The 21,964-nt window shown below is 38.8% G+C and overlaps 1 protein-coding gene across 1 annotated transcript in view; it reads left to right on the top strand.

The window, feature by feature from the left end:
• Window positions 1-7,065: 7,065 nt before the first annotated feature.
• VWDE (von Willebrand factor D and EGF domains) overlaps window positions 7,066-21,964 on the top strand; it is a 42,720-nt gene continuing 27,821 nt past the window's right edge. The window contains exons 1-7 of the mRNA XM_042802268.1: window positions 7,066-7,153; window positions 12,213-12,397; window positions 15,215-15,446; window positions 17,432-17,497; window positions 18,229-18,488; window positions 19,998-20,087; window positions 21,453-21,597. Of these exons, the coding sequence (XP_042658202.1) occupies window positions 7,066-7,153; window positions 12,213-12,397; window positions 15,215-15,446; window positions 17,432-17,497; window positions 18,229-18,488; window positions 19,998-20,087; window positions 21,453-21,597 (1,066 nt within the window). The remainder of the gene's footprint in view (window positions 7,154-12,212; window positions 12,398-15,214; window positions 15,447-17,431; window positions 17,498-18,228; window positions 18,489-19,997; window positions 20,088-21,452; window positions 21,598-21,964) is intronic.

Consider the following 21,964-nt stretch of genomic DNA (forward strand, 5'->3'; position numbering starts at 1 on the left):
TCCAGATCCAAACTAAATCAAACAAAAACAAACCAAACCAAACTAAACCAAACCAAAGAGCATCATTAATGACTCCTTGCAGTACAGAATTGGTTGAGAGCCTTGCTCTCTATTTCTCTACTGCCTGTACCCTAGGGTATCTTATTAACAGTTTGACTCAAAGAAAAACCTTTCCTAACTTCAAATACTGTGATTTGTTTAATACTGAAAGTATAAGCAAAACACCCCAAACCAGATCTCGGAGACATTAGTACCACTTTGCCTCTTTACCATCAGTTTCTACAGAGATCCTAGTAAATAAATTTTCTGTGCAGAGTGTTTATGAAATCTATGTCTTGTCATTATTTTTTTATAATTAGGAAACACTTTGCACTGGTAAATTTAAACCAATTTAGTCAGAAAATGTGGGAAAGTAAATAAAGTATAAATCTGACAAACTTGTAAAATGATAAACAGACCTGATGTCAGAGGCTTTGCTGTAACTTCAGTGCCTAGAGTTGAATTGCCCTCCTTTCCTTGGATACAAAAGTGTGAATATACACATGTATATACTCTGGAAAGATCTGGATATCAGCATCAAATTCAGTCTCAGGCAAAGCCTATGCAAAGACCTCTCCTAGGGGCACTGAAACAAGCCACAGGGACCACAAATGTTGATCCCAACCTGCATTGGTTTGATTGGGGATTTTCTTAGTAGCTTGGCTTTGTTTTATTTTTTCTCCCTTCATATGCCAGTAACAACAGATGTCAGATTAAGTCATGCTCTGTTCTTTTAACCATTTTAAAAACCAGTGGTGTTAACCTAAAAATTCAGATGTCCAGACCATTAGAGAGGGAACAGGGCAGTAGACAGAGATTGTCCTTTCAGTTTCTTCAAACTACAGATGATAAAAAACATTTTCATAAATTGCTGTGCCAAGAAAGTGCTAACTGCAGTGAGATGTCTTACTCTTATCCAAGAAAAGTACATAATTTTATCTGGGGAACAGGCAGGAAACATATTTTCCATTAGTGTGAGGCAGGGGAAATCTGTATTCCTCTAAATACTTGTTTAAAGCCTCGACAAAGCCCAATGGAAAATTCTGGGGGGAAAAAAAAAAAAAATCACATCTGATTCTTTCTGTGAGGACTTATTTTTCAGTTTCTCATAACTGTATAAAGATGCACATGAAAACAGGTATTGTGGATGAAATTCTCAGCAAAAATCAGTGCAACTCCATGCAGTTAAAGCTAATTGACAGCCTGTGCTTCTGCTCCTTTAGAGTGCATCTATTCTTACCATCCCACTCTTTATTACATAAATAAATATTGCCTTTCTCTACAACACAAAGGCTTAAGGAAGGACACAAACTAATTTAGTGCTGTAGTCAAAGCTGAGGAAACCCTACTCACATGCTTCTTTCCTCTTAGGATCCTGGGCTGGGAACTCTCTCCTTGAGTCAGGGACCAGACCTTTTCATAAAATAAGGCCAAAGAATGTGATTTTTCTGCATTGGTGAATGCATCTTTTCCTTGTTGAGCTAGCCACAGTTTATTTGTTTGTATATTTGGTGTTATCAGCTAACCACTGAGTGTGAATAGGATGTACATCTATCTTATCAGGGGTGCCATGACTGTATTTGGACACAGCCAGAGTTGGCTTCTCAGTGATCTTACTGACTCACGACCTACTGAGCTGGTCCCACATATAAGGTAAAAGCTAGGAGAAGAAGTGATAGGCCCAGAAAGAAAGAACACAGCTCTTAGCACTAGGATGTGGGAGGTTTGATTTTAAATCCCCCTTCCTCTTGAGGGTTTCACTAAAACAGATGTTTTAGTCTTAACAGGATCGAAGCCTTTGATACTACCAAAGGTAATCTGAGAATTTGAGAAAAATATTTAATTATTTTTTCATCATCTAAATAGGTTATGAATTTTAATAATATTTTTTTCTCACCTGAATTTTAGTAGAGCACATAATTTATTCAAGACTTTTACCCAGTAATGTTAATTTTTATTTGACAAATATCAGAAGTAACAGTGCAAATACAAACAGGCTAAAGTCAGTAAGACTAAGAGTATGAAGTACACGGTTACCTACAAGATCAATGCTTTGGACCTTACTCAAGTAATCTTTATTCTATATAGGCTAAAGGATGAATTCCATGGTTTTTCTGCTTTTTCTAAATTACAATGTACTAAGCTGTACATACACAAAAACAAACTATGGGAGACAGAGAAGGAATAATATGACAATTGTATCACATACAAGTGATCAAGGTAATTACTTGTCAGTGCCACAGTTCAGTATGGGTAAAACAAAGATTATGCCATTAATATTCCACCAGCCAAGGGACTTCCCAGAATTCAAAATGCTCTTGCACATTCTGAGTAAATACAGCTGATAGGTGTTTGACTTAAGTTTCAAGCCATTATGTAATAAAGAATATAGAAGTACTTGAGAACCATAAAAGAGTAAGGACCTGAGCCAAAGACAATTGAATTTAATGGAAAGCCTACCAGTGATTTTATTTGACCCATAATAACCCCTGGAGATAGATCTCCTGTGATTTATATTAAGCCTCATACTGCTTATCCAAGCCAAATTACAGTAGATTTTTATACTGAAATCCTTTACTACATAAGTCAAATATAGTATATACAGGGGGTCAAATATGAAAGAGAATTAGGAGCTAAAACATACTAAAGATATCATTACTTCTGAAAGCTAAACAGACTGTCAGTGATGAGTAAATTTACGTGGCAGTTTAAAAAATACCCTCTACAATATTTAAAAGCATTTTGAAAAGCAATTTCCACTCAAAAGCCATGCAATCTTCAGAAAAAGCTGCCAGCAGAATAAACATGAGTAAATGTAACCTCTTGCAATGTTGTAACAGAATGACATAAATAAATAAATGCATATGACCATTCTCTGTTTCTATTTCTTTAGTGTCAAAGATAGGGATGGGGGATAGAATCAAATATCTCATTCTGAACTGGAACTCACAATGTATCTTAGTGTGTCTTCCTATGCCTTAGTGATGTTTCAGGACATTAGTTTCAGAGCTGTTAAACCGTGTTTTTAAATGAAATGAACCTCAGCTAAGTTAAAAGTCACACAACCCACAATTTGAAGGGAAGATTGGAATTTGATTTTAAGGACAGAATTCATTAGATTAGACAAAGAATGTTAACAATTTATTGTTTCATAAAGAACAAATTCACTTACCATTCACATACATGAACTGGCAAAACTGAAAATAAATTATTTTTACAAACAGAAAGAACTAAAAACATTAAAGGGCAAGTGCAAGAGAACTCATGCCTCTCTGATGCTTCTGAATCTGCCCAGAGCTGTGGGCTCTCTCTCAGCCATCTGCTCCTTACAGGAGGGGTGTTATCTGCTGAAGGCAACTCTTCCCAAACATTTAGCACTTGGCATTACCACAATAAGGCTCTGAAGCTTTGCAGGGAAATTTCTCCTAGCTCCCAAGTTCTACTCACAGCTTTATTTGGAATTATCATCCATGTTCTATCTCTACACAGATAACAAATACAGCAAGATAGGTTTAAAGGACTTACTCGGATTTACCTTGCCCACAGTATGGACAGGCTTAAAAACACAGCACAGAGGATTCATTTAAGCAAGACCTCCTCTTGTACTCTCAACTACACAGTTTGAAAGAGAAGTCTTACAATAAATCAGATATAGGGAGCACTTTTAGCTTAAACTTAATCATATTATTCTCTAATTACTTACCTTATTTTACAAAATATCACTAAGGACCTCTAAGTGTCAGAGCCGGGGACTCAGTGTTCAGGACAGCATCCACACACCCAGCTGCTGCCCTCAGCTCCCAACCTCTGCTTTACTTCATGTGCACCAGCATTCACACTAATTACCTGTTACTCCAAGCAGCCTACCACAAGCACTACCTTTGTTCTAGGTGATCCCCTTATTTACCTTCGAGTTTAGGGCTTGGCTACAACTACAAAAAACATTCGTGGCTTTGTCTGGAGCCAAATACTTTAAAAACTCAAAGGTGGTTTCTCATTTCCAGTTCACACCTGAACAGCTATGCACACATATTTGTGAATGTATATATTTTGGCAAACACTGCTGATTGTTCCTCCTGATTTAATTACCTAAAATACTTAAGGCTATTACTCCTTTATCTTTAATCAGCCTTCTATCCACTTGCCTGCTACCCACTCTGGACTGATCCCCCAAATGCAATTTCAGATAACATCATCTTGTTAAATACTGTATAAGACGTGTATTTCATTTATATTATGTTCATGATCTAAGGTGCACTGTTACAGAGATCACACTAGCATGTTGTCAACAGAAGTGACAGATGAAGTCAGAAGTTGCATGTCAGCTGCATTTATGAGAAAGTTCTCTTTTTTCTCTTTCGTGTTTTTTTTCTAGGATTCCTGTTCTGAATACACACGCGACAGGGCTGGACAGTCACAAACTTATGAACATAAACCATTAAACCGGTACAATCTAGTTGCAGCACCGAGGACTTAGCATCAGCAGACTCATCTTCTTCTTTATCTGAATTTTTAAACTTCTGCAATGACTCTATTTTGAGCATTGCTCAAGTCCCTGCTCCTTGTCATCCAACACGTCTGTTTTCTCCAATTTATCACTGTGCTCTTCCCTCCCTAATAAGTCAGTCCTGAGTCAGCAAAAGCACTTCTACTCAGGCTTTGTTCAAACAAATAATGTAGTTGATTCGTAGATGAAACTTAAGAATCCACCTTAAATTAAATACATATTCAAAAGCTTTTCCTAACAGACTGAGATTACTAAATTGGAAGTTAGCCTTGGAATAATTTTCAAAACCAACCTTACATCTCTCTTTCTTCATCGTTATTCATAAAATCGACTCTGGGAAATGCTGCTCTGTGCTGCAATGTCTAAATGCTCCCTAGCATTGATACCATTGCTCCCTGCGTCGTTTTTAGTCAAACATTAAACTGTTTACAACAGTAATGACTTGGACTACGTAGTCATTTACAGTAACTTAAATTCTTCTGCCCTTCAACAGTCTTGGTTATTCCTCCCAAACATCCTGCTACTTAATAATATGCACATACAAAATTGTAGTTTGACTTCATATTCCACTGGAAGTGAAAGAGATGTTTTCAGTATTGCAAACTGATTTTACATAGCCCGTGATTTACTTAATTAAACCTATGTAAATTCCTGTCTAAAACTTTCTTAAATTGCAACCTGCTGGAAAGACCTATACTCCTATTATAAGCATGAGGCTGACCTAGAATTACTTTCATTTTTCATCAGTTTACTGTCACTGACACAACTCTGTCACCGTGAGCACTGAGTACTACTTTTGGCAAGTTGTCAGCTATTTAAACCACAATATGCTGTTGCTCTGCTGCCACTGTAAGAGGCTACAAGGCTGATAGTAGCAAAGGGAGCTGGTAGAGGAAAACCAGTGCAGAAAAGATGAAAGGTATCTTTACGCCAGCAGCTGTTGTTGCCATCTCTTTCGGTCTCCTGCATGATCCATGATGAGAGGTGTTAATCCTCCTGTAAATACCACTCCATCATGACTAGCAGGGGTCAAAGAAGTGGCTCAATGTTTAAATTTTGTCAAAGCTTCTCACATCTCTCTTTCTAGGTCCTTACTTTGTAACTTGTTTTGTAAAATACCTCTTTCTTTCCCTTTGTCTTCTTTATAAACATGTATTAGGGAAAAAAACAAACAAACAAACAAACAACAACAACAAACAAACAAACCACCAAACAGCAAAAAACTAAAACCCAAATCAATTTCAGATGTATGCAGCTTTTCAGGATAAAAGCTTATCATATCTGGTAACAACCCAGATAGTTGACTAAACAACTAAGAAAACTCGTTGTTAAACTTTCCTAAGTGTATCTGTCCCTGAGAACTAACAGAAATCCAAGACTCTGAATTCGACTCTCAGGCTGTCCCAGTGATTCCTTTTAAAAACTCACTGCTGTCCTGGAGCTGAACAGCTTCTTGCAATGATGGCTCAGGGTGTGTGAGCAAAGGAGAACTGAGGTTACCCACACAACACTGCTGTCTCTGCCCCGACTCCAAGCCCTGGTATCTCCTTCTGCACGGAAACCTGCTCTGGAAAGAGCCACCCTGGTCAGTATCCCCTGGAAGCAGTCCTCACTGAACATTTTATCCCTGCAGCTGTTCAGTGGGTGGCAGTAAACTGTGTTTTAGTGTCAGCAACATTTATTTGTTTGATTTAGGTCTACATACCATACAGAGAATGTGAAACGTTTCTGTGGACTGTTGTACACCTTGATGTGCGCAAAGTAGTTTAGTGCCTGCACAACCTCAGGCCTACACAGAAAAACCACGAGCATTACCAAATCTTAAACGCTGAGATTTGTCCTCTTCCTTGTCCCCTGCTAATCACTTCTAAAGAGGACCACCTCCCAGCAAGCCTTGAAACTTGGGTGCTTGAAGCTGTTAATTACTTGCTAACCCCATTCTGTATTAATGATATCAAACACAGCAGGCTGCAATTATTACTAAAGCAGAAGTAGAAAACTCTTGGTGACCCAAGGAAAGGACCAAAGGATTCACATCGAACAATTTGAAACCGGCTCTTTTTCAGCGTTTTAGTACACATTAGAAAATAAATACGACCAGGGGTCGCGGGACACTGCACTTTCACGGCGCCAACCGCCTTCGGGTTTGCCGGGGATGCAGAAAAGCATCTTCATCAAGCCCCCGACAGGAATCACGGAGCGCTTCGTCTGGTTTTTCCTGCTGAAAACCTGCCCCGCGGAGCCCGCGGGGCGGGGGGGGATGCCCGGCCCCAGGCCCCCCCTCGCCGCGCCCGGCCACAAGCCGCAGCCGCCGGCGGCCGCCCGAGCGCAGGGGGACGGGCACCCCCGGAGACCCCCCGGCGGGGCCGGGCCGGGGGCCGGCTGGGAGGCGGGCGGAGGGCCGGGCCCCGCCGGGGTGTGTGTGTGTGTCCCCCCCACCCCCCCGAGGGAGGGGCTGCGCTCGGGCGCAGGGAGCTGCCGGAGGAGCGCGGAGCGGGGCGGCGGAGGGGAGCGGGGCCATGCCGGGAGCTGCCCCCCCCGCCCGCTGCCTCTGGCTCTGCGCGGCCCTGCTGGGGTGCCTGGCGGCGGCGAGGCCCCGGCGGCGAGGTAAGCGGGGCGAGCGGCTGCAGGCGGGGGCTTGGCGCCGCCGGGGGCGGGGGGGTGCGGGCCTGCGCCCCACCCGGGTCCGGTCCTGCCCCCGCGGCCGCGGGTTCTCCGGCCCGAGGGTTCCGTGGAACGGGTTGGGCTGGAAGAGGCTGAACTGGCAAAACGGAAATTGTCGCTGTCACCGTGCACCTGCAGGGAAAACCCTCCCAAGTGAAAGCCCAGGACCAGGAACGTCAGTTCTCCCCCTCCTGCTTCCTTGCTCTCTTTCCCCCGGCTGCTGGAGCACATGCCGTGCGGTGGCACCCCCCTTACTTGGGACCTCTGCACAATGCTTTGCAAAACCTGCGCGGTAAACCGTATCTGTGCTGCGTCAAATTTCTGAGAGAAAATCCACAGAAAGAGTAGGTACATTAGTGTATTACATTGAAAATATTAGAAAATATTTTATAAGCATGAGAAAATCCACATAAGGAGCAGATACATAAGTGTATTATATTGAAAATATTAGAAAATATTTTATAAGCATGAGAAAATCCACATAAGGAGCAGATACATCAGTGTATTAGATTGAAAACATTAGAAAATATTTTATAAGCATATATCTTACTTTTTTTTTTTTAAACGTTATGCAGTTATTTACTACCTTTACAAAGCACCCCTTAGGTTGTGGACATGAGTGGTTGAAAAGTGTTTTAACACCCATTCAGATAAGGTTATCTATAAAGATTTATTAATGTGTGCGTGTTGGTTCTATTTTCTTCCTTGTTCTCTGTATAGGAGTGTTCATATTCCTGTCCCATCGCATTGCAATACTGTTATTGCTACAATATTTGCAATCATGTTCTTTTACGTGTCTCATCCAAGCAAATGGTGTCTTTTAGATAAATTATTACAGTCAGTTTTATATTTTGCTTGAAAAGTGTTACCCTAGATAATTATTTCAGGGTAACTTCTTCCAAAAAGTGAACTTTCTATTTTAGAATTTTGAAAGAGTTTAAATCCACAAATACATCTGAGCACTTTTTAAAAATTCAGTCCGAGTTCTAATTTCTGCCTTGGGATGTTGATATGCTCCATCCGTTGTAGTCAGTAGATGCAAGAAAAAGCACATTCAGGATCAGAGTGGGCACTTATTAACGGCACTGCTTACTTATCTGTAGTCATTTGCCAGACCCTGGCCTGTGGACAGCAGGAGATACAAACTGATAAGCTACTCATACCCGAGGAACTGAGTTGTTCTGCCCTTGCCTGCCTGCACTCCTCGAGTCACTCCTTTACTCTGGTTTGCACCCAGCAGTCCTCAGTCCCCGACTGCTCCAGAATGCTGGAAAAGTTATGGACAGGTGGAAGATCATCAGCCCCTCTCTGCACATGGATTGGAACAGAGATGTGAATGGGGAATTGAAAAGTCCTTCCTTTGTGCAACTGGTTTTCCACCCAAGTGCCTCAGAGGGAGTCATCAGGAGCCACTTAAATGTCTCTCTGAAAAATGAGCTCCTGTGTTGACTTCAAGAACCTCTTTGACTTCTGGTTAGCGTGTGGTGGTCAGAGTAGCTATTACCTGACCCAGTTTGTGGCAGTCATGGTGTGAACCCCAATGTGTTGGCAGAGATTTTGTCTCTCTCTCTCCCAAAAGGCTCAGCACAATGCTATCCTTGTGTTTAAGATGTTGCAAATGTTGAATTCTTTTCTGGCTTAGGGTCACGTTTCTCAGTATCTGTCAGGGCCAAGTAGGTCTGGGGTGGATCCAGGCAAAAACTGTATTAATCCTGAAGACAGTCAGGAAGAAGCAAATACAGAATCAAATTCTTCCTGTCGTGCAGAGACCTCAGTTAAAGAATAGCAGAGAGCCATAAACAGTATATGGGGTATTTGTGGAAAGAAGCACAGAATATGGCAAGTAAACCCAAATTCTAGGGAAACATCTGCATATTTGCTCAAGACAGGTTGCTTTTTCAGCAGACAGCATGTAGTATTTGGACCTCCAAACTAAATGGGAGAGTTTGACTTTATAGAAATAAGTCTCATAATGGAGGCATGTGTCTCCGTCAGGTAAACCAATGTGCAGAGGAGGCTGAATTGCATGGTCTTAATTCTCAGGTATTCACTTGGGTATTCTATAATTAGAATTTCATTATTCTAAGGCAAATATTTAAAGTTATTAAATCACTAACACTTTTAAAGGCCTGAAAAGAAATAACTAAAAAGAGTGTTCCCATATATATGGAAAGATTTCCATCAAGAATGATCATGCTTAAATGATAAATTCTGTTTAACACAAGTTTTTCATTTTGTGTCAGAACATGTCAGGATATTTTGTGATTGTGGATGAAGTCGAGTCAACAGTAGCACATACATCTTCCCATATTTTAATGTTCCTCCCATACTAGGCAGAGCTGGTAGGTCAGCTTGCCCCATAGGTAAGCTTCCTTAGCACTTTCAAGTTACCAGACCCTGTTTTGAGTTCCTGATTATTTTGTCACACTTGACTCTCACTGGGCTGAAAATTGCTGGGTGTTAGACGCTGGCAAAGCTTTTCTGGAGCACTACAGCAAAAACTGTATTCATCATTCTGAGAATGAAGTTTGAAAGAATGCTTATATCAAAATTACTTTTTTTATAAATACTGAATAAGGAAGTCACGATTCCAGTGGAAAATTTAGCCAACTCCCCTCATAAATGCCTGTGATTTGGGCAGATCTGGTCTGCAGGGATAACTTTTTCACTGAGAGCACAACATTAATTTCTTGTGTATGTGTCCATAAATATGATAGTTTTATTTGTTTCTGCTCTTGCTAGAGTTAGACAGCACATCAGTTACACTCAGATGTGTACTAAAATATTTTAATTTGTATTATTGATGATGGCAGTTATTTTCAGTTGCTTTCCGAAATGGGTAAGGAAAAGAAAATAAAGAAAAAAAAAAAAAATCAATGTTACACAACATGAGATTTCCAAGCAGTAACTATGGAAATATTAGCATACTTCCAAAAAGGAGGAAAGAATACACGAAGAGCTGGGTGACATTTTAAAGTGATGTGCATAATAATAAGAAACGTATAATTTGATCTTTAGTAGGATTTATAACCCCATTACAAGTGAGTACAGTCAGCTGTTTTAAAGATCTATGAAACTATGATCTAATTAAACTGTGGGGGAAAAGAAAATAAAGACTTGTCTCATGTCTAGCTTGATTTATTAATGGAAAAGGTAACAGATATTAATTGTTTCAGGAGTGATTCAGTTACAGGAAAGAAAACTAATGAGGGTGCTGTATGAAAGGGAGACTTGCAATAAAAAATACAAGACAGGAAGAAACTTTCACCATGGTTCGTAAACTGCTTGTGCTGTAGCTTGCTTGAAAAACATTTCAATAACACACATGACTGACCTCTGATTCTTCAAGGGCTTTTCTTAAAATTCCAATGAAGGATAAATTCTCAATAAGGTCAACTTGTATGGACACGGATAGCCTAAAGGCTACTACAAGCGACTCAGAAGCACAGTGGTGGCACAGTCAATCACATTGACTTCCATATGCCCTTAGAGGACAGAAGATAAAGCTATTGTTACCTGCACGGGTAGCCTAAAGCCATATCAGATTAAATCTCCAGTCTTTGAAAGACTATAGGATTCTCATACTGTGCTTGAAAGAGATCAAGTCTGTTCTTTCACTGAGGCATCTTTTCCATTTAAAGGAGGGGAATTACCTGATTTTGAAACTGTTTTATAACTGTGGTTACCTGGATAACGACATGAAAAATGTGGGACATAGTGCATTATTGCATGATTTGAACCAAAATATGTTTGCAATCAGTGACACAATTACACAGTGCAAAATATGAGACAAATACAGAAAACCATGGAAGCAAAACCTGAAGATTAGAGTAATAATACTCAAAATGTAACATTATACAGCTTTGCGTACATTTGCATTTAAAAAAAAATCATAAATCATTAGTAGCATTTTAGAGTCAAGAATTAACTCTGTCATTCAATGTAACCTGAAATTCCACTCAATCAGCATCAATTGTTACACATTTTTAAAAGCAAGGTAAATAGATAGGTATATTTTAAACATTATTTATTTATAAACATTCTCTTACTTTCTTTTCCCTTACTTTCACTTCCCAAGCACATTTCTGAGCAGGAATGGCTGTTCAGTACATTACATGCAAATATTCTCTTAACCCGAACTTTTATTGTCACTGTCTTTGACAGGAGTCAACTCATCTGCCAGAACAGACTCTGAAATTCTGGCATTCTGCTTTATTTCTAAATGAGTCTGCATGTTAAAAAAAAAAACAAAACCAAACCAAAAACAAAACAAACCAACTCGTAAAGACTTCTTCAGACTCTGATCCTTCATTTTACCTATCAGCAATTTTGAGATTTTTTTGTTTTGAGGCCACAAGGTCACTTACATGTCCAAAAATGCTTGCCAGTTGTATTTACTTTATTAAAATTTAGCATGTCAGTCATGCAAATTGACTTAAAATATATAACTAAGTATCTACCCATTTCCATACACACTTTTGCTATGATCTGCAACTACCTCTCATCCATTTGAGGGAATTCTTCAGTTCATGCATAGGAACCCTGCAAAGTGGTAGCCTATTTACAAAAGACCTTTGGATAATCTTTACTCCTCTTGAGGTAAGATTTTGACCCTCTCATATATCTGACACCCAATTTTTATTCAGGTTGTTAGGTTTCATAAACATCAGTGGAACTGGAAAATCAAAATCTAGAAAGTATAAACATATTCCTTTCCACTGTTTTTACGCCTAGGGTTAATGCCTAACGTGGTTATTAATTTGCATTTATTCTCCACTTAAAGAAGGGAAAGTTACCATGTGATGAATTCTATTACATTTTAGAGTGCTGACATACATACCTATTTGTTGTTGTTACTAAGACTTTAATATGTTTTTCAGGAAAAGTAGCTTCATATCATATTGTGACATACCTTTATTTTCCTGTTAAAAATACTTAACATCTTTTCTAACATACTTGTTAAGCATTCCATCTTGATACTCAAAATACTCTTGCTCCACAGTTCTTGAATGCTCTCCTGGTGGACATCAGATCTTGCAGAGCCCTTACCGAAGCGTTGATTTTGATTCATCCCATCTCCAGCAATCAGCTATTCAGGATTTAATATGTGACCATTCCCTAACACCAGGATGGTATCGCTTTATGATTTTTGATAAGCCTGCTGAGATGCCGACCAAGTGCGTGGAGGTATTGTTACAACTCATTTGATTATGAGAAACAGATAATTTTTCTTAAGAATTTTTCAGTAGGGTAGGTATAAAAAAAGAATATGGTTATGGAGACTGATGTGGAGGAATACAGAGTACCTATTCTCTCTAAATACTTGAGTATATTAAAATGTGTTAACTGGACAATTAAGTCTTAAGCCTTACACTGAATGGGCAATAGCAGAGGATGATAAATTGCATCCCTTTTAGAGCACTCAAAAACTGTCATTTGTAGTCACTGCTAAAGAAGATTTTCTCTGTGGCAGCGTAGCAGGGATATCATGTTGTAAAGCTGCAACTATGTGATGGTCAATCTGTTAGGAAGGCCATGTGAAAGTGGTATAAAGACTTGCAACCACATGAATTCAGTAATTGCGGAGCTTTTAAAGTGATCATGTTTGAAGAGATTACTCCTAAAATGACTTGAACTAACAGGGCTAACTGAAGATTAGTTGCCTTGTCATCTTCAATTCCCCTGAGATTTAAGAATTACTTGGAATAGTTAATACTTTAGACTTGTAATGCTTTATTTTGGCATGTACCAACATCTCTGTAATTGTTATATTCTAAGGAGATACATCTTTATAGTTTGCTTAAAACATTACCTTGTTTAAAAAAAAAAAAAAAAAAAGAAGTCATTAGAGTATTTTACCTGTGATTTTTCTAATGAATTAAAATTGCCTGGTCACAGTCTCTTGAGAAAACAACAACAACAACAAAAACCAACAAGCCTCCCCCCAACAATGAAGCACTTTTAAAGGAATACAAACCAGTTAACGTGCTAATAAAATTAACATGAGTTTATAGCAGCCCCTCTTTTATTTATTTATTTATTTATTATGAAATCTTTATAGCAGTGTAAAGCCACTGAAGTACCTTTAATATGCAGCTGACTCAAGGACTCAGAGGGCTGTGTTGCAGAGGCTACTGTTGTCCAGGCTTTTATACTGCAAAAACGCTAGCCAAAAGTATGATTCCTGAAGGACTTTCTTTCAGTTAGATTTAATACAAACCAATTAATGAACTACTTGTATTTTCTCAAAATGCGTACTTTTGTGCAAAGAACCAGCATGATAAACCAGGGAAAAAAAACAATGTGTTTTTCAGAACAGAGGTTAGACTAGCAAGATACCTGTTAGGATCACCTAGGAATGTTTTATAAATTTGATGAAAGTTCTCAGTGCCTAGTAAATATTTGGTAAAAATAGGCTACCGTCCTAATACAAATGACTCCAGATGATTACAGTTGGAAACAGATTGATTCAAAACTTATTCAGCAAATTAAATTTATGTATTGACATCTGCTTCTTTGCATCTGTTGACAAAAGCAAGACACTTATTTTGAAATCTCAAAAGTCAAAACATTAAAACCAGAGTAAAATGGATGTCTTGTTTGGGAAGTTTCCTCCTTTCTTTCCCTTTAGGATAACTTTTATTACAGCTATATTTAATCATTGTCAAAGATTCAGACTCTTAAACAATCCATCCCATTTCTGTCTACTTCTCATTAATTCTGTGTGATCGTTTGATGGTGGGCTCAGATACTCTAGTTTAAGAAAGAAAAGTGGACTTTTGAGGTGAGTAATTGTTCAATGAGTCTGCAGTAGTCTTGATGACTTGAGGTCTTGTTTCACTATCAGGTCAAAGAAAGGAATACTTGAGGTGATGTATGAAGGAGAAGAGCTTCTCAAGATCTCACAATTTCAGTTTTATAGCCTTCATGTAAATACTTTCCAAATGCTATGTCCTTCTAGATGTTACTGTTCAGTTTGCACATGAAAGACAGGAGGTGATCTTTAACTCATTCTGGTAACCCATGAACAAGATTCCTTCTTTGCTTTTCTCAGGATTCATTTTTCTGTATTCCACTGGTAAACTCTGGTGTCTTCTAAATCAGACTTATGCTTCTGCTATCATGATTAGTACTACTGTTAAGTTGTGACCTGCATGGCAGCTTCCTTGACCTGATGACCTCATATAGCCACAGTGGTGAAGGAGACTATTCCACAGCAGACTTCTGACTCCCTGAGGAAGAACACTTAACAAGGCTTTTGTTTGTGAGAGGGGGAAAACCAGCCCTCTTAAATCACCTGTTGAATCAGCATCTGAAACACAGACCTTGTGAAGCCCACTGCTTTGTAAACACCAAAGGGTTTAGAGTCGCTACAAAGTCACCGTGGTTGTTGGAGATCTACTTCTAAAGATGAATTGAAAGACAGACCGGGCTTATCAGGTGTCTTGCATTGTCATCTAGGGCTGTGAGTCAGTAACCTTGCATCAGCTGGCCACATCTTTTAGAAGAAATCTAGGAGGTTAGCTCAGCCTTCAGTCCATGGCAACGGGCAGACAAAACATGTCAGCTTTAGCACCTTTAGTTGATATTCAGGGTATGTGTGTTCCACCTCGTATTTGCTGTGCTGTGATAGCATCCACACAGTCAGTTACAGTAGGTTAGGGAGTGGAGAGTAACTCACTAAACTCTAACACCACTGTTAGCTTTTCTGGGCAAAACACTAGGGTGTGGCTCCCAATTAAATTCTTCAGGCACTAAATTATAGTCTGTCTTTAGAAACACAAATTTAATAAACTCAAAGAAGCATGTAAGTCTAAGTCTCTTTTGTGCGTATTTGTATTCAACCTTGAGGAGGAAAGTAAGAAAGCCCTCAGTTATACTGTCTAAACTTTGCTAAAATCTCATTCAGGAAATTAATTGACTACATATGTACCTCTCATTAAAGCACATCAACAGTTTGATATAGCATTAACCATTTTCTGATGTTTTTCTCTGGTGCTGAAGATGAATCACTGTGGTACTCAAGCCCCTGTCTGGTTGTCTCTGAGGGAGTCAGAATCCATGCCTCGACCTGGTGAGATCAAACAGTTAACAGCTTGTGCTACATGGCAGTTTTTCTTCAGCACTTCAAAAGACTGCTGTCTTTTCCGAATTCCTGTCAGTGTAAGGAACTGTGGAGATTTCTTTGTTTACTTACTGCAGCCCACCCAAGGATGCATGGGGTATTGTGCTGAAGGTGAGAAAATGCATGCTTCAATTCAACTAAGTGTGTATGCTTACGAGGAAGTGTGTTTCTCTGATACTTGACTGATCAGAAATGTCTGGAAATAGTTATACATGCTAAAATTTCATGCAGTCCTTACTTTTAATATTGAGATGATAGAAGAATGATTTGCTATGGTAAGGTGGGTTAACACCACCACTTTTTGACTTACTTTTAACACTCAAGTATTATTCAAAGTCCAGAAACATAAGAATTGAAATTTTCCATATAATGAGATGGGGATATGAGACATCTACAGTGTATAAACAAACTGTAAATAGCCATTACTGAATATGCATAGAACTACAAGTCAGGGTAAGTTTTGTTTAAGAACTTGATGAAACTGTACTTATATCAATTATTGTTTACTGACATTAGGAATGGTTTTCTTATCATCTTTCTGGAGAGTATACATGTTGTTGCTAGAAGAAAATTCAACACAGAAGTGTTCTACTGTTACATATTTTATTAGTACTATGAGAAAGAACTGAGGTTTTGCAGTGTCTTGCATTGTCTCAGACCCTTGTGCTGCAAAACCATGTTGGTGCTCATGTTCACAGCTCAGAACTTCAGTATTTTATTAATGCCAAATGTTTTAGATAAAGAAGGCATGGATAAATCCTTACAGTTGTAAATACTGTGAAATAGTGACAAATTAGTATCGTAAGAAATTCTTACTGTCTCATATAACGCTATTGTAAAAATACTAGCAATATTTTTATGGAACATATACTGTATTGCTCTAAGTCATATTCTTTATTATTAACTTCTTTCAAAAGTTTAATAGCAAAACTATAAGTGGATTTTCTGCTGCTTTATTGGCCCATCATTATGCCTTTAGGTCAAATTTTTAAGGCATTCTCCAAGGGTTTGTTAACAGGAGAAAAATGCCAGAAATGGGACATTTCAGCATATTGGTGACTGAAGGAGTGAAGGACTCCTGTGCCATAGGATTTTGCATTTTCTTTGGGTGATGGCTCATGAAGAGGAAGGAGGATATAAAAACCATAGACAGCAAGATAGCAAATTTTAGTGCCTTAAAACAAAATAGGCAGAAAACAACTCTGTGTTGACTCTGCTGAATGCTGTAAATCTGAAACACATTTTGAGATTAAAACCCCTATTTTAAGATTATGTTTTCATGTAAAGTGCATTGTACTCTTGTGTTGTTTTTCATACCTAGGTTACACATGTATTGTGTTTTTTCTTTAACGCTTGATAGCTGTAAACACTTCATGCAGATTTTCAAAGAGTCTGTCTATATGCGAAGGAATTCAAATGTTGTATCACTGAAGCATGGAACATCAAAATCTGCTCTTCATTCTTTTTGGTGAATGGGGTTGGTTTTCAGTGTTGCTGCTGCCCTTTTGAACATTTGAGTGGAGTGACTAACTACTCCTGTTACAAATCCACTGGTATTTTCATGTTTAATCAGAGTTGTACTTTTCTTATTTTTGTAACAATCAAAATACCAAAAAATGGCAGTGCACAAGCACTTTTTTTAAGGCCACTGTAGGAAAGATGATTTCTTTTCAAAGCAGGTCTGCACTGAATTTGTCTGTCCAGTGTTACAGTTAATGAATAAGCTTTCAGCTGTGGATTTGGGGAGACAAAATATATGTTTAAGAGAACAGCTTAATTCCTTTTTATTCACTAACAATGTCTATAAATATTGGCTGGGTACATGTGCAGTAAAAGATGTAGAGGTGGTAGAGTGTTCTGTACTGTTCCTTCTAGGTATAGCAAATCTAGTTGTGTTTTCCAACACAAGGCTTTATACTGATTGCTACCATAATTGTATGTGGATCAGATTACAAGATTGCTTCTGTTCTGCTAATTTACACTTCAGTTAGTGTCTTTTGGTATTTGGTGTATTTTTAACATAGGGTAATAATTTAAGAGCACTGGCATACATACTCTCTATGTGTGTGACTATACAATTTAAGTACCATTTATAGTTGTTTCAGATAAAAAACCACAGGCCTGTGATCCTGCGGGAATGGAAATTCAAGGCGTCTGTAGCCGTGAGTATTTTGATTTACAAGATTTTCTGTACATCTCTGACCCAGTAATGTCAACGTTTAGTCATATTCCGCCTTGAATAAAAACGTATTCATGTTATCATCAGCATTGCTCAGTCTGTTGCAACATGAGCAGTTGAGGGGTAATTTCAGACCTTGGATTACAGAAGTACTTTCTCAGCATAATGATCAGAATAAGTACCAAAGTGTTAAAAAGAAATTTTAATAATGCTGATTTACAGATTACTTTGATCCTTTGGGAGTCAAATAGAAGATGAATCTACAAATCATACTGTTGCTTATTCTGTTCCTTTTTACATAGCCTTTTTTTTTCCTTCTTTCTTTTTTTTTTTTTTTTCCCTCTTCTTTCTTCCGAAGTAGAGAAAATATTCTTGTCAGGCAAATTCCTTTGCATGTTGCTCTCTCCTGTCTTGTAAAATAATTAATTGTATTTTATTCACTTGGTTTTCTTTTTTTTTCCCCCTCTCATCAGCATCTTCCTAATGGCTAGAATATAATGAAAGGCTGATAAAGAATTTTTTCTCTTTTTAATAATTAATAAAAGGAATATACACATTTTCTCTAATTCTCTAGACAATTATGTAATATTTCCACATATGAAAAAAGGTAAATGCTATTAGTGTATTAATTGGGAAAATATATGTCAATGTCATTTCATCCAATATTGTTTTTGCACAGAGAAAAAAGTACAAACCACACTTCTGTTTGACTAGGTAACCTGGCTCCTTCATCATCTCCATCTGTGTTACCACCACAACCAGCCATTCCTGAAGTTGTAGCAGAGTTGATCAAAGGCAGCATTTACCTGAGGTGTGCCTTTGGCATTCCTTTTATAAACAGCTCGGTCGGATTCATTGTAACTTGGTCGAGACTTTCTCCTGAAGGTGTCAAAGAAGAACTGAAACGTGAAACAGCAGTCCATACGTTCTCACTTCTAGAACTAGATGGGATAAACATCAGACTTGGAGACAGAGTATGTTAAAACATCATTAAAATCTCTCTGTATCTTTCTAAGTGTGGCTCAATAGACACTAACAGTTGTTAGAGACAGCTCCAGCACCTTGCTGTATAATTTTTATTGGCAGAAGTGTACTGCCTCTAGTTGTTGTTTACACCAACAGTGCCCATATGAATGTGGAAATACCACAGAATATATCAGTAATTATCACTGCTGTTATGGTTTTGAGACTGTCTGTCTCAGTACAGTACCGTGTGCCTCCAGGAGATAAGTGTTTATTCAAGTTGCATCTTCTTCACCCTCTACTGTGATTTTGTTTGATACCGTAAATTAGGAAGATTTTTGGATGCAACTGCATCTAAGTGAGAGGCTGTAAGAGCCAGAGGTTGTAAGAAGCTGTGCTGTTGATTCATGAGATAGATTTCTTTTCATTGAATCAATAATGAGCTGCTGCTTGGTGGTTTTGTCTCTAGGATCAGATTTAAATGGTGTAACCTCTGCCATCAAAAGCAGTGGGAGTACCTGCATCACCTTCCCTGATAGCACAATCAAGACCTAGGTGTTTAGGGTAACTTTGAGAAACTTAAGCATTGGAAAATCAATAAGCTTTCTACCTGTATATACCAAAATACAGGTTAATTGTTCTTGGCAAAAATAAAAACTAAAAAAGCACATGCTTGGGCTGTGTGTGTGTATGTGTTCAAGCCAAAGCCAGGCTGCTTGGGTGGCTTATGGACAACAATAGCAATTACTAATCATCAGAAATCCTTTGGGGACTTTGTGTATAGTTGCCTGAGAGTATTAGCTCAGTGACAGTCAAAAAGAAAACATAAATTGCCTGCTGCTGCTATGAATCCTTGTTTTTTCTCAGGATCTGAAGTATTCAATGTGTGGTCATCACATCTCAAAAAAGGATATAGCGAAATAAACGAAGAAAAAAATACAAAACCGAAGCAAAAATACAGTGTCTAGTAGCATGGAACTGGTTCAGTGGAGGGAGATCACAGTAAATTCTTCAGCTTGAGAAAGATTATTCGGGCCCGTAACACCAGGAAAAAAGTATACTGACGAGAGGAGGAAGAGGGGATGGTTATTTTGCACAGTCTAAGATCTAATGGGCACTTGACAAAATTAAAAGGCAAAAAAATGTGAAACAGGCAAAAAAAAGTAAATAACATGTAATAAAGTATATAATGCATTTTCACAAGATGTCATGGGATGCAGAAATTCTCCAGAAGGGATTTGTTAAGTCTGTGGAGACATAGGTGCTTGTTAACCATGATGATTTGTATGTTCAGAAAGTCTCTGCCACACTGGTGGAGAGTATGCCAGGAAAAGGTCTTAGGACCTTGATCTTTTTCTGTGTTTTTGTTAAGCAGCACCACTGGAAATGGGTAACTTCTGGCGCAAACAGAAGCCTGGTTGTGATGAATCCATCAGACTGACCCGTGATGTCTGGGTTTTGTCTTCACATGACCACTTCATACCAAAAATGTATTCTATTATGCTGGTTTTGCCCTACAGGTCTACTGTAGCAGTTCTACATTTTTCATGGAGAAGCCAGATATACTGAGCTCTTCTGTTGAAAGCAAGGAATTTTTTGCTGGCGTTAAGGTAATTTTAAAAGAAAAAAAATATTTTACTTTATTGTGGTAGGAATCTTTCTGAGTATTGCTACAGCAGTCAGTCATCTGACTAGAAGGCATTCAAAATGTACTAATGGTGAATTAATTAATTAATTAATTAATTGCGAGCATGTTTTGGCTGTAGTGAACTTAAATTTGTCAAAAAGCAGAAGAGTCAAAGTTGGTTTTGTGCTCCCCATGTACACAAGGTGCGGAAAGGCTGAACTGACAACTCACACGCGTAGTGAAATCGTTGATTTCCGGGAGCCGGAGTCAACTCTGCTATATTTGTGAACTAGGAGGGCCACGGCTCGGAACTGAGCCCTGGCGCGCTGTTGTCCATTACATTTAACTGCTGCTGCCTTTTCTGGCCTGATTTTGGTCTGTGCCAACAGGCTCTCCCAGCACGTGGCTCACGGGATAGCCTAGGCCAGGGCCTCCTCCCAGCTCGCCATGGGGGCAAGGGAAGGGTGAGGTCAACCTGGTCTGGGCTTAGAGAGGGGAACCGGGATGTGAGCTGTGCCATGCCCTTAGGCAGCGGCCAAGCTCCAAACTCGTTTTAATTCCTACTGTGGATGTAGCTGTGGGGACCCATTTGCTCGTCAGGAATGGAACCCCAATCCCAGAAGGACACGCTGCATGTCATTACATGTTGGGAATAGTCCTATTGACTTAAGGATTTTCCCTTCATAAAGTTAAGCCTGAGCTTATGTTTCTGCAGGATCAGGACCCACATTTATCTCATGTACGTGCAAATCTGTGGTGCACGCTGCAAAGTGTGAATGCATTATTTTTGTTTTCCTCTGAGGCTACGTTCAGGATTTCACCCAATGTACAATGCTCAGTTGTAGGCCTCTGTTACTGTTCTCTAGCTGCTTTTTTGATTATGCATCTGTAATGAGCTGTGTTGTAAGTTTACAGAGAAGAATCCCAGGAGAAATACGGTGCTTGCAAATTTTTTTGGGGACATTGTGGCCTGTAGGTAGCTTTTCCCTCCTTTTTCCCCAGACAATACACCAAACTGTATTTTAGCTTCCAAAAGTTACCCAGAGAAACATTTTTGTGGTGTTAATGGGGTTTGCTAACTCCTTAGCTTTCTAGCTAGCCTTTGCACTTGCCTTTTCCTTATCCTTGTCCTTTATTCTCACCTCTTCAAGCTTGCTGCTGTGTCCTCATCTCCCCAGTATGCCACTGCTCTTCAGGCTATCTGAATAAGCCTGATCAGTTGGAACAGGCTGTGCACTGTGCTATTCAATCTCTTTAGGTTTTTATATTGTACTCCTAGTTGGTTAGTAAGCAGTGCTGTAGTTTACTCACAAAGCTTGCATTTTAAATACAATTTGTTCTGTGCTAGATACATCCAGAAACATACAATATATCAGAAGATGGGAAGGAATACAGACTGACAATAGAAAGTAGCATTCCTATTCCTTGTCCTGAGTTTAGCCACCTTGAAAGTGACTGCAAAATCTCACTAACATTAAATACTGTTGATGAAGGTAAGTATTATCCTGATTTTTGTTGCATTTTGTATGTTTAATGTGTTTTTCTAAATATGCCCGGCTGGTATCCTTCTTTGGAAAAGCTGTTACGTTGTGAAATATTTTCTCAAATATTAAAACAAAATATTCACAAGCTGTATATACTGCTGCTGAAAGTATGGACACATGTGTCCACAGTCCATTTCTTGTTGAAGTTAGCTAATGTTTTTGGCAGCTATGGATATCGGAGCCATATTCTTTATCATGAATAGACAGAATACCATAATAATCGCAAACATTATAATACAATTAATTTTGTTAACCTCTTGTGTTGCATATATTGTATATGCAGTCATGAAGTCCTCGCTTCTTACCATTATTACCA

The sequence above is a fragment of the Tyto alba genome, unplaced genomic scaffold, assembly GCF_018691265.1.
Source record: "Tyto alba isolate M040663 unplaced genomic scaffold, T.alba_DEE_v4.0 Super-Scaffold_38, whole genome shotgun sequence".
Taxonomy (NCBI): Eukaryota; Metazoa; Chordata; class Aves; order Strigiformes; family Tytonidae; genus Tyto; species Tyto alba.